Source organism: Phycodurus eques, chromosome 1, assembly GCF_024500275.1.
Source record: "Phycodurus eques isolate BA_2022a chromosome 1, UOR_Pequ_1.1, whole genome shotgun sequence".
Classification (NCBI taxonomy): Eukaryota; Metazoa; Chordata; class Actinopteri; order Syngnathiformes; family Syngnathidae; genus Phycodurus; species Phycodurus eques.
The window spans coordinates 50,943,382-50,957,116 of record NC_084525.1 but is presented as its reverse complement, the minus strand read 5'-3'; the positions used below and the strand labels follow the sequence as shown (position 1 = coordinate 50,957,116).

The following is a 13,735-nucleotide window of genomic DNA, read 5'->3' as shown; positions in this document are numbered from 1 at the left end:
AACAATAAAAAAAGGCACAACTATGATACAGTATGTGAAAGCGTCAGATAACATAACACACAGATAACACGCATCAATGTCCACCTTCCCACAGGATCCACATCTGCTCCATCGGCCCACCTTTTGAGCAGTGCGCCCCATCCGGCGAGCCTGAATCCACGGCGATCAGGTTTGGTGTGTGAGTGGGATTTAGTCAAAGCTCGCAGCATTCCCAAGGGGGGGCGGGGCGGGGATGGGGGGGGGGGGTAGTGGGGCGGAGGGGGATGCACCAATGAGGAGGTGGCTGCTTGAAGGCAAAGCTAATTTACTGTGACAGAAATCAGAGCTATCAGGGCCACCGTGACCAAGCAGCATGGGCCGCATCTATCGAGTCAAACCCACGGTGTAGGGGAGGATAGGATGATTGGCGCTCTGACGAAAAGAAAAAGATGCACTCTATGAGACATTTACAGATAAGTGCGCGTGTGTGTGTGTGTGTGCGTGTGTGCATCTGTGGCATATAACCACTATCGACTCTACACACCGAAAATAGAAAAGACATCAAGTAAGAAGAGCCCTTCTATCACAGAAAAGTTTTTCATACTGAAAACTACAGATGGATGATGCACTGGCCGGGTGCAGATTGGGGGGGGGGGGGGGGAACACAACTACAAAGTAATCTATACTCACAATAATTCAACCGACACTCAGACAGAGGAGTGCATTACAACAACAACAAAAAGCCAAGCTGTCATGCCTAGGTTATATTTCTCCAGGGCTATTGGTGAAAGGTTAAAACACAACCTGCAAAATTCATGAGGAATTCTTCACGGTTCAACAAAATCCGTGAGTAAGCAGAATACTAAAAGTTTAATGAAGCTGAATATTAATAGAACGTGGGGAGAAAGCTGATATTTGTGAGCCGCAGAGAACGGGCCACGGCGGCATCGTTACTCAATGACGAGAGAAGGAAACACGGGGCTGGTCTCTAAATGAGACGTGGTGGTGGTGGTGGTGGAGGAGGAGGAACAGGAGGAGGAGGGGATTGTGGGAGATTAAGAGCGCACTGTCGTGTTTGTTGTACACCACAAAGCACTGCAGAATGTTTGGTGAGGAGCAGTCTCGCTTGGGACGAGGAGAGAGCCAGGAGGAAGCTTGAAGCTCAGGAGACGGGCGGGAGCAATGAAATTGAAGCGGATAAAAATTAGACACCAATATTTGTTGGCATTCATACAAGGGATGCTAGTTCATCACAGACAAATGTTGTACTGAGATGGGCTTTTATGTCAGTTGGCAGTTTATTTTGGATTCATGGTTCTGGGGGTCTTTTTCTCCTATTTCATGTAGGATTAAGTGAGGACAAATAGCGAACTTTTCAAGAAGCGCCATGAACTCATCCATCTTTCTCTAAGTTTCCTCATTTCAAATCACTTGCCGGGAGTCATCTGATGCCAACTGAGAAGACGTCTCCTTTAAGGTAAACTATTTATCAATAGGTTACAGTAGTTGCATTACACTATGATAGATAAATGCAAATCTTAACTGACTGCAGTATTCATTGACTGATTTCTTTGGTTTCTACAGAAGGGTGCCTTGGAAAAAAAAAATAATAATTTTTAATGTGATTCTCATCCATCCAGGGAACGTTGGAAGAATTTGGTTCTGGAAACATGATCTCCAGACTCAGTGTCTTTCTTCTCTCGGTGCTCCTCAGTCTCCTCTCCCCCACCGAGGAGACCTGCCCATCCATGTGTCTCTGCACGTCAGACATAGTGAGCTGCAGCTCCAGTGGTCTCACCAAGATCCCCAAGTCACTGCCCTCTTTCTCCATCACCCTCGATGTCAGTCACAACCAAATATCCTGGCTTGGTCCGGGGAGCTTCAGCAAACTGTTCAGACTGGAAGACCTGTGGATGGCCCACAACCAGATCAGTAGCTTAGCCTACGGGGCATTCCAGAATGCCTCAAGTCTAAGATATCTTGACCTGTCTTCCAACAAGCTCCAAAGGGTTGAGCAGCACTATTTCCAAGGACTGTGGAGGCTGGAGGAGCTCATTCTTTTCAACAATAAAATCACACAGGTAGAAGCTGGAGCACTGATGGGTCTGAGCAGCTTGAAGAAGGCCTACTTCAGCCACAACCAGATCACACAATTCCCGTTTTTCTCCATCCAAGACCGCAGCCACCCTTTCCTGACCATGCTGGATCTCTCATCCAACCGTATAACCCATCTGCCGTGGCAGGATGTGAAAGCATTGCCGGGATTGGTGCAGCGGGGGCTCTTCCTTCATAACAACTCCCTAATTTGCGACTGCTCCATGTACAGCATGTTCTGGCACTGGGATCTCAGAGGGTATGACTCACTGAGGGATTTCACAGACCAACACACCTGCAGCATCTACGGGGACCCTCGAGCATCAATCCAGTTCCTGCGACACACTCGCTTTTTCAACAACTGCACCGTGGAAAGAGCCGTGTCACTGCCGGTGACAGTGCTCCTCTCCAAGGTGTTGGTTTCAGAGGGACAAAGGGTGCGTCTGGACTGCCAAACATCCCTGAGTAGCGCCAATCTCTCATTTACATGGTTTTCCCCCAGCCAGGGGCACATCACGCAGTCCAACGTCGATGACACTCCACTGACCTTGTTTGCTAATGGTACTTTGGAGATCCAAACAGCCAAGGTCAATGACTCGGGCCTGTACGTGTGTACAGCGGTGGATATTAAAGAGGCACTGAATGCAACCAGAGAAATAAATGTGACAGTGCTTTTGCCTGAAGTGGAGTCATTCAGTACAGGTTACACAACACTGCTGGGCTGCGTGGTGACTATGGTCCTCATCCTCATATACCTTTACCTCACCCCATGTCGATGCAGCTGCTGTAAACAGCCCAACCCTCCAGTCATCCCCACTGCAACATACCAACCGGAGAATCCAGCGGCCATTTTCTCCTCATGTGCAGGAGGCCACATTGAGAAGCATGTAGAATTTATCCAGCCTATGTTGATTGAGGAAGGACTTGAATGGAAACAGGAAAGTTGATGCAAAAAAAAAAAAAAAAAAACACCATCGGACACAAGTGTTGATTTCTCTTGTCAAACAACATCATCTTTCCTGGATGTCACCTGCTGGTAAAAAGCACAAAAGTACCTCGTACTTTCTTCCTTATTTGCACAAAATGGCCATGGATTTTACACCCCATAACTATTTAGTATAGCAGCACAATGATTGGCCAACGGTCAAGAAAGACTCGAAATGCCACTTTCAAGGGTTTTTACACAGTATTAAAGTCTTGTTGGTATGGGTGTAATGGTTTGCGGGTCAACCAGCATGTTTGTAACTGCCCCTTTATCAAAGTAGAGCACCATACAAGCTGTAAGATAAACAGTACGTTTCTATTATCCAACTGCAAAAAAAAAAAAAAAAAAGTGTTCTTTGTGTTTCTGATAAATCATTCTGCATTTTGAATCAGTTTCATTCACTGCTGATAAAACCACAGACTGTAAAACCAGACTTGCAGCTTACTTTTCACTTGGAAAAAAAAAATGTTGAAATATTTGTCAGGCAAGTCAACAAAACCGCCCAAAACGTCAGTTGGACATGTTTTCAATGACAGTGTTGCTTTGGTTACAACTGACACACTTTGAACAGTATGAAATTAACACAACCACAACATGTTAACAGAAATGACGAATGCTTAAAGCACCTCCCATGCAAGACCAAAGGGTTGACAGTATATTCTTCTTCTATATTTTTCTTTATTTGGTGACATTTACTAAAATTGAGGAGATAAAGGACGTTTAAGTGTTTCATGTTGCAATAGGTCATGACATGAAAGACAATAGAGAGGTGGTCTTGGAATCATACAGCAGAGTTGAAGGAACAAATCCATTCTTTCCAAGCATTTTTATATTTTTCCCCTATAGTTTAATCTTCAAGCAAACACTGCACCCGGGTTGAATAAGATTAGACATAATCCCCATGTAGTGTCAAACAGAAATCAACTGTAAGAGCAAGGCTCATGCGAGCGGACTTGTAATTATTTCTAAACCCATATCCAAAACTGACCTTCTTTTACCGGGTCTAATATCGTTGATAACTGGCATGAAAATTCACAAACAAACAAAAAAGGTGCAGCTTTAAAATTCTAACGAGCAGCCATGCACAAAGCTATCCCCTCGTGCTGAGTTTAATGGATGATGAAGTCTAAAAGTAACATGGTGCTGTACACACGACTACTCATTACTTTGTTTCTGATTAGAAGACGTATGTACAGAAATAAAATTGTTTCTGCATGTGTGATGAGCTAAACCGAGATTTGGTTGTTGTCTATGTGAACCATGGTCTGATACGAGCAATTATTCAAAGGTATAAGCACTGTACAGTAAGTGATAAAAACAAGGTAGCACTTATCTAATTACTCAGGATGCAGTGTTTACATTTGTTGTAATGGCAAAAACAAAGTGAACTTCATTTCGTTTCCATCTGACCATGATGTATGTGCCTGCCAGCCAAAACCAAGGTTCAGTGATTTAGGCCCTGAGAAAAGTCAGTGGGGCACACAATTGTATTTGGTACGCACCGGCGAGTAGCACTATATACAAAGTACAGCTGCTAAAATACAACGCACATGCATTCGAGCATGTGCGCCAAATGGGAGCGTTTGATCACAACTCTGGACTCATGCAAAAATCGAAATCAGTGCATCGACATTCATGACGAATATTGACACTCCATAAACGCGGTGGTGCCTTGACTTACGAGTTTAATGTAACTCTTCTCTCAAATGGTCTTTCTCCATTGAAATAAATAAAATAAACAATCCATTCTAGTGAACCAAAAAACAAATATACATTTTATGCAATAATAACACTCAACAATATTATACTTTATAAAAACATACAATAATAATATCATTTAAGAGAATGTAAATATTTCGAACTTTGTGCACCATGATAATTCAATGGGCATTGTGATGCTTATTCTGCTATGCACTTTACCCAGTAAAATACATATATACAGGCATACTAGACGTAGATTTAATGATGAAACTCGGAAGAAGGCCATCTCAACTGTGCTACTATAATCTAGCCATCCGGTATACCACATTCTATACCGCTTATCCTGTTCAGGGTTGCGGCGAGTTGGAGCATTAGGGCCACACTGAAAATAAGAAAACACAATAGTGCAAGAGTAAAGTTGGAATGTTACAAAAATAAAGCAATATAGCAACCTTCATCTCAGAAAATGAAAACTTTGTTTTCCTAACCTTGACTTTGTTTTCATAGTGTTAATTATTTATGTATGTATTTATTTTTAATGTAACCTAATACTCCTTCGTAACGTTAGAAAGTATTAGTTTTGAACCTGTCGTTCACTGAGCCCCATTTAAAATGCGTCAGTTTGAAGTGAAAAAAAAAACAACTTCATGTTATATTCGTCAAGTCTATTTCATGTGTGTGGAGACGACCTTCTACCATTCCTTTGGATTTTCTTTGACATGATTGATCATTGATTTTTGTCATTGTCATGTTGAAAAGCAATTAATCTTGTCCCTGGTTAAATAAAATGGTTCCATTCAAACTAAGTGGTTTCTAAATGATCCAAAATTGAAATTATGAATAGATGAATGACATGTCCACTGTTATACGTACCCCATCCACTTTGGTGGCCTCATTTAAAGCAGTAGCCAGCATCCTGATCACATTATGTAATGTGCCACCATGTGCGTTTGAACAAACATTGCATGGTGTGATGAGTTGGCCTAAGGTTGTAGAAGATTAACGTTGGGATAAAAGCAGGTGTTATGTTTCATTGTCTTTAAATCCCTCTAATCTGCCTCCGCTTTGTGACACAGCAAACGCAGCTGCCTCTGGATTTATTTTTTTCTGATTAACGGAACCTAAAGGATATGATGTAAGTAATTCTCTCTGTTGGACTAAGTGTAAACGGGGGACAGGTGATTAACCTTTGTGCAGGCAGCGTCAAAACCTTTTTAACCTTATAATATAAACTGCTTTACTGAAAGTCACATCATAAAAAAAAAAATTTAAAAAAAAAAGAGAGAGTGAGACATTAGAAAAGCACAACACAACTGGTTCACATTGTAGATAATTCTGTAAAGCTACTGCACAAAAAGCTTCTTTGTGAATTTAGTTGGGTGAAACTACATAATACAATGGCAGTTTTGAAACACATTTACCCACGTGTTGGGGAGATTTAGTTTTGGCCCAGTGAAACTTTTTGTCCGCAATTCGGAGGGAAAAAAATTATCATCACCAGAAGAACACCAGAACAACAGTGAAGCATTGTGATGGGAGCATCACAAACAGGGACAGTTTTTCTTCAAATGGAAGTGGGGCCTGAGACAACGTGAAGGGAATTATGAACAGTTCGAAATAGTGCCCAGTATCAAAACTTTCAGGCTTCTGCTAGAAATAAAAATAATATACATCAGGAAAAGCCTAGAGCATCTGAAATGTATTTTTGGTTAATCCGAGGCACATTAAATCATGGCAGCTGTGTGCCGAATCCCGTTTTGCATGAGTTTCGATATGATTGGTTAATTCTGAACACAGCCACATCCCATTTGGAAGAGGGTGTGCACACTTGTGCACAATGTTATTTCAGTTGTATGCTGTATTTTTAATTCCTTTCATCACAAAAACCTGGCAATAGAACAGGGGTGTGTAGACTTTTCATATCCATTATCCATATAATCGTGGGCTGATATTCTTACAAGCATGTCAAATCTTATCCAATGCGAACAAAAATTAGCTTGAAGGCTCCGAAGCTATCAAGTCAAACGGGTTTCAGTCAGATCGGATCGTTGTCAAGAGCACATGAAGGAATCTTTATTTCATTTAAACTATCCTACATTGCAACAGTTAACATACTGATTTCACAGGTGGAAATTCTGTTTCAGTTGAGTTTTTCAGTTTTTGATGATTAAACTCTAAATTAATACTAGCCAACGTCAGAGTTGTAAGATTCCTAAGGGTTTTAAATCTTCATTAGAATTTCTACTACACACAGAACTGTATAATCTGGGGTGCTTCCTTCTAAATGGTCCTGAACAGTTAACAAAAGATGCAGGAACAACCCATTAATGCTGCAAGTTGCCCCTCTCGTAGCAAACACTTCACCAAGCATCAATTAAAAAATTGCAATTCCCTTTCCAGAATAATTGCTGTCCCTCATTTGGGTGGCCTCGGAAGGGAATCAAATAATTTTATTCAAGCATCTAATTAAATGTGAAAGGGAAGTTATACTCCAAACAACAAGTTCAATTGCCTTTGCGTGAGGAGGGCTGACTTGACTTGTCAAACGGGGCAATTACTGAACTGTCAAAACTGTCACCAAGCCCGAAGTAGAGGCACCCATCTGTGGCGGATATCTTCACATTTCGCCGACGCTAGACACCCACAGACACAATAAATACAGCAAATTCACTCATGCTTTAATTCCATTCTAATTTACTTGGTGTATGTGTCCACCAGATACAGAGTTTTGTGTCCCTCAGAAGAGTCCACAAACAGCATAACTGAATGTATTTTAGGGGCTTGGCAGAGCTGGAAAACAACTCAGAAAGGCACTCTGTAGACCTTGGCAATGCAACCAAGCACCAGAATCCTGCATATGAATCATAATGAAAAATTAATCAAGTCAGCATTTGGTCAAACCGAAACTACACGCTAAGTGCTCACAACTACAGTGATGCCTTGAGATACGAGTGACCAGGCTAAAGAGTTTTTCGGGATATGTATAATGGCTGTGCAATCAACTCGACTTTGCAGTAAGCGGCGGTTTAACAGATAAACAACCATCCTTCAAAACACCATGTTTGTAAAACAACCACATAACTTTACCTTAAAGTCTACTAGCCTAACGCTAACACATAATGGAAAATGTCATAGACGGGCTGACGAATAGCATCTATGCAATGCCTAAAGCAACAGATATTTGAACACAAATACTGCATCAACTCACGTAAACAGATAACATAACAATACTGACAAACGTATATTGTTATTCTTAGATATCCTCTGCGAAAAACAATTTATATTACTGCGGTTTACTAAGTCACTTACAGTAGTTGTGAAACTTACAAAACTGTATTATACTGCCCCCGGTGGTCACACACACCCCAGATGGAGCCGAAGTGAATTTATTTAATCTTTTTAATTCTTTACATTCTATTTAATTGTGTTATTACGATATGTTTTAATAAAATAAAACAATATGTTTTTATAAAGTAAAATATAGAATGCTATTTTCCTTTTTGGTCAACATTTACTTGATTCTGTGTCCATGTTTTTTGGGTTGTTTTTTTTTTTTGCTGAAAAGGCTTAACTGAGATAATTTTTTAATATAAAATTATGATTTTTATCTGGGTTAGAACATTCACACATTTTTAGCTTCAGCCCCAAGCTTTTCAGCCAGCTATATGGATTTAGGTTTTTTTTGTATCTTTAAAATTTTGTATATGATCGTAATATTTTCCGAAATGAATTCAATTCAACTCAATTATTAAAAAACACATTACAAAAAATGTTGTTGGGTTTTTGGGGAAGCTGCAACATAGTAATTCAAATGGCGGGGGGAGGGGGAAATAATAATAATTTGAGACTGTTTTGGTCACAGAATGAATTAAACTCGTATCAGAAGCCACCGCTGTATTTGAGTTAGGTCTACGTTACAGAATGATAGAATTTTGGACGCATGCATCACAATGAAAAGTTGTCTTTTTGAATAATGTCCCTAATAAACAAACAACCCATTAGTAAATAAATAAATAAAGAGAAATCAAGAGAGTCCAGACCTTGACCTTGACCATGGCAAAACAATTGTCTTTATTGTCGAGATCTTGACAAATGGCAGCATGAGCGCACCTGGCGCGGCGTATAAAACACGTGTTGGACAGCGACATTGATTTAAACAAAACAGTGCTGAGTGACTGTTGTTATACTTCCTATCCTAGCATTCCGGCATTTACACGAGGCGTTGTTCTTGGCTCTGTCCCTGCTTTGTTACAACCCCAGACGGGATATCGGCGACAAGACTTGCCCTCTCTTTAGTTACACAAATTTACGAGCAATGCTCTGCACTGTCGTCCCCTTCATCCAAACGTGCATCTCTTCAGTGGGACTACCTCAGCAACGTCCGATTTGATCAGCTCCCTTATGATCCCTGATCTGATGAAATTAGATCCGAATTTGCTCAAAAGAAAAGGCTTGTAAGCACATGAGAGTTGATTCACATCTTGACAGTCTCCCCTTCCAGCCGAACAATGTGAAATAATTTAGGCACAGCAAAACTAAAATATTTATTAGTCAAAAGAAGAGTAGTTGAAGCACTCTCCACTAACAGTTTACAAGCAACTCACTAACATTCCAATGCAAAAGAACTTGGGCTACAGAAGCATGGCACTGTGAAGTATGGCTTTTTTATCACATAATATTTTCAACCGTTAATAATATTCAATATATATATATATAATAATATTAAACCGTTAATAATATTTTTAATGTTAATAATGCTGCGGCCAGTTGAGTGTCTAGTTTTCACTATTCTATGCACAGCTCATTAGTTTCCAGCAAGCAGGTCGACTAAAGGGTCACAATATACATGAACGAATGGAGTTGCATCAACAGTAGGGTAGAAAGGAAGAGAGGAAAAGTGGCAAGATGTTTAATAGAAGAAAAAGTTTACCCTGCTCAGATGGGAAAGAAGGTCTGTTGATGCACAGTACGTTCAAGTGATACACCTCAACAGTCAGATAAACCTCTTTGTATGTCACGTAGCATCTAACCCGGTTTGTTGGTAGAAGGGTCATGAGGCAGTGTGGTGTAGGAACCAAGTGCAGGCTTAGGGCTAAGCCAAACCTTAACCACCGGACGAGCGGGAAATGATTTTTAATATCAACTGTGATAGGTTCAGCGATAAACAGGTCAGTAGCCACACAGTTAACATCAAAGTCCTGATACGCTTCAATGGGCCAATACAAAGTAGTTGTCACAACAAGGATTTTCGGGCAAGGTTGAAAAGCTCTGAAATCCACAGAAAGCGGAAGAGAGAAACTCACACTTTGTTGTAATGGTAGCAGAACTCCGAACAGCCATGGAGACAGGCAAACGTGCTAGGTCTTGGTCAAGGGAAGAAGGCTGAGGGGATTCCTGGTAGAACAATGAGGAAAGATATTCAGAGGCTGACCGGGTCGGCAACAAAAGATCAATTCACAGAGAAGGATTGGGGAGTCTTCTTAGGATGCGTTTCAAAACAATGCGCGAGTCATCAGCAGAGGAAGATAAGGGTGAGCTGTAATTGGCTGACTCAATTGTGGTTTTTCGCTACTCGCGCCAAGGCTCAGTCCCTATCCCCCGCAAATATTACAAAATAATGAGCTACAGGCGTCATCGCAGTCATTGGCGCCACTACTGCAGTGAATACAGGTTTTTCCCTAAAAAGACTGATTATATTCGAGCGTGAAAGACAACATTTTCAAAGCAGCGGGCACTCTGTTCTCTGTCAAAAGCTTAATCTCTGTTTTCTCTCTAATTTGTCTCATTTTTACGTTTAAATGAACCAGCTTAGATGAACGCTGATTAAGTGTTTACTTTCCCATACTGCAATCCTCAATTGGCTTTTCCCCTCAGCTCCAGAGCTTAGTTTTGCTTCGCTGCTCGAATAAACCTTGTTTACCTAACTAAACAGATGTTTGAAACTAGGAAAGCCAACATAGCAGCAAGGAGCAGATGAAGTTGACACTATAATGCCCTTTCCAGTGTGCAAGTTATCAACTCGACTGTGCTAAGTAGTTGACGCACATCCTGTTGCTTACAGTATCTTTACTTAACCTTTCTCATTCCCGTTTTTCCTCATCCTCTTTTCTTCTTTTTCTTCCTTGTGCTCCAGACAGTTTTGACGTTTACTAAACACTCTAAGGTCAAGTGAATAAATGCTGCCCTTCCCCCTTACAGAGAGTGAGCAAGTGCTGGCGGGAGACATTGGTATTATCATTTGTAGTAATATTAATTGGCCATTGCTTTACGTACGGTACGGTTAAACTGCGTATGTATACATTTTTGCGTTCAAGTAATCATGCCCAGATTTCACAGTCAGTAAGTAAATGTGTGAGAAGATTGCGAAGACATGGTCATGATGTCAGTAAGCAAATACAGTATTTGTACCAGTCTACCTTTTGTGACATTTTGATTTAGTGCTGTGCCATGAGATTTTTCTCAAGTAAAAATATGTGCCTTAGGCCCTTGCCTCAATAAAGGTTGGGGAAACATCTAGTGACACGGTCGGTGTCAAGTTTTAAAGTCAACTGCTAGATAGCTACCCTGGAGTACTTATAAGAATTAGAAAAATAATAATTAAAAACAAAAAATAAATGCCATGGACCAACAACTACTGAAAGTAAAATTGCAAACAAGACAACTCTAAAAGCTAAAGGTTGGTTCAATTAATGTGTCCTCAGTAAGTGCCACACACACACATACACTGCATATACAGATATATGTAGATGCATGCTGTTTATAGAATACTACTACTACATACTGTATACTAGAGAGAGAGAGAGAAAATCTAGCTCAATGAACATCTACCCGGCAAATAAGTGTCTGTGAGCTGCAGTTGATTTATGAGGGGGAATTGTTTACTCTCTTTTTTTCCCCAAAAAAGTTACGGCAGTATTGCACAAATGGGCTCACGAGATAAAAACGTTAACCTATTTTCTTTGTTAGTGAAATGGCACCCTCTGGTGACTTTCAAGGGAACCGGTTTAAGCGGCAATTGTTTGACTTCTTCATACAATATAAAACCTTTAGCCCACTCCTAATTGCCCTCCACTTAGTGTTGGCAGTACAAATGAGTAACCATTCATATGAAAAACACTCAAAAAGTAGTAGAATTTGAGTCATGAACAATCACACAAAGTACTCTCCTGCCTGTCTCTCTAATCACCTTGGCTGTAGTGGTCCAGTCTTCTGGAAGCTCCTCCTGTCCACCAAGACCCTGTGTCACCTCTTCCCGAAAAGTCGGACAACACTCATCCTTTCTCAGCTTCCACCACATGGTTCTCTGCTCTGCTTTTGTCTTCTTAATCTTCCTCCCCACCACCAGAGTCGTCTTATACACGACCATCCTATGCCGTCTAGCCACACTCTCCCCTACCACTACCTTACAGTCGGTGAACTTCCTTCAGATTACATCGCCTGCACGAGATGTAATCCACCTGCGTGCTTCTACCTCCATTTTTGTAGGTCACCCTCTGTTCCTGCCTCTTCTGGAAGAAAGTGTTCACAACAGCCACTTCCATCCTTTTCGCAAACTCTACCACCATCTGTCCCTCCAAGTTCCTTTCCTGGATGCCGTACTTACCAATCACTTCATCACCCCTATTTCCTTCACCAACATGTCCATTACAATCTGCACCAATCACGACTCGCTCTCTCTGTCTGGGATGCTCAGAACTACTTCGTCTAGCTCCTTCCAGAATTTCTATTTCACCTCTAGGTCACATCCTACCTGTGGAGCTTAGCCACTTATCACATTATACATAACACCCTCAATTTCAAGTTTCAACCTCATTACTCGATTTGATACTGTCACGTTCGTGGTTTGGGCGAAGGCGAGGAACGCAAGGCAAGAACATGGAGGAACCAAGTGCAGGGAGGTAAGGTAGGAGTCTCAAAAAAATAATATTTAATCTTCAAAAAACAGCCAACAAGGAACGCGGATCAAGCAAAACTAAACAAAGTACCACAACCAAACCAAAGTAACGAAGAGCCTAAATACCTAAAACTGGAAACAAACTATCACTGGTGAGTAGGACGTAGAACAGATAGGGACAATGACACCTGACAATGACATACTGCAAAGACAACGACAATGAACCGACAAGAACTGAAAGAAACCAGGGAACTAAATGCAAACAGATTGACGAGACAACGAGGAACACCTGGACAAGACACGAGTGGCTGGAGAGAGCTGAATGGTCGACACAAGGTAGACGAGAACAGGTGCACACAACAACCAAATGAGCACACGACAAACATGGAAAAAACTACACACAACCCAAACCAAAATACAGACGATGACAGATATTCTTTCACCTCCAAGACATTCTTAGCTAACTCTTCCTTAAACATAACCCCTACTTCATTTCTCTTCCCATCTACACCATGGTAAAATAATTTGAACCCCGGCCCTAAGTTCTAGCCTTTGCACCTGCTCTCCTGGACACACAATATATCAACCTTTCTCTGAATCATCATGTCTACCAACTCCCCAGCATTTCCTATCATAGTCCCAACATTCAAAGTTCCCACATTCAGTTCTAGGCTCTGTGCTTTCCTCTTCTCTTTCTGCCTAAGAACCCGCTTTTCACCTCTCCTTCGTCTTCGACCCACAGTAGCTACATTTCCACCCGTGCCGGTGCCCGACGTTGTTAAAGCGGGGCACAACCTATCTAGTATGGAATTCTTTGGATGAACGCTCATATTTGTTTGGCAAAGTTTTAAGCCGGATGTCCTTCCTGACGCAACCCTCTGCCTTTATCCGGGCTTGGGAGCAGCCTAGTTTCACTGGCTTGTGCCCCTCACAAGGCTGCATTAATATCATAACTTTATCTATTATATCTGGATGAGTTTAGAAATACTGCACTTGCACCACCACTGTGATTTACTATATATTTTTAATGATTTGCTTGACAGTTTTCACCAAACACTATCACACAAACAATATTTGAAATG

The 13,735-nt window shown here is 41.2% G+C and overlaps 1 protein-coding gene across 1 annotated transcript; it reads left to right on the top strand.

Annotated features, from left to right (window-relative positions):
• Positions 1-1,082: 1,082 nt before the first annotated feature.
• LOC133399134 (amphoterin-induced protein 3-like) lies at positions 1,083-5,561 on the top strand. Its single transcript, XM_061670342.1, has 2 exons — positions 1,083-1,456; positions 1,620-5,561. Exon 2 carries the CDS (start codon positions 1,650-1,652, stop codon positions 3,018-3,020), a length of 1,371 nt encoding a protein of 456 aa, XP_061526326.1. The 5' UTR covers positions 1,083-1,456; positions 1,620-1,649; the 3' UTR covers positions 3,021-5,561.
• Positions 5,562-13,735: the final 8,174 nt, after the last annotated feature.

Bases quoted from the DNA above. Each gene is read 5' to 3' on its own strand.
- LOC133399134 (XM_061670342.1), top strand. From the start codon at position 1,650: ATGATCTCCAGACTCAGTGTCTTTCTTCTCTCGGTGCTCCTCAGTCTC.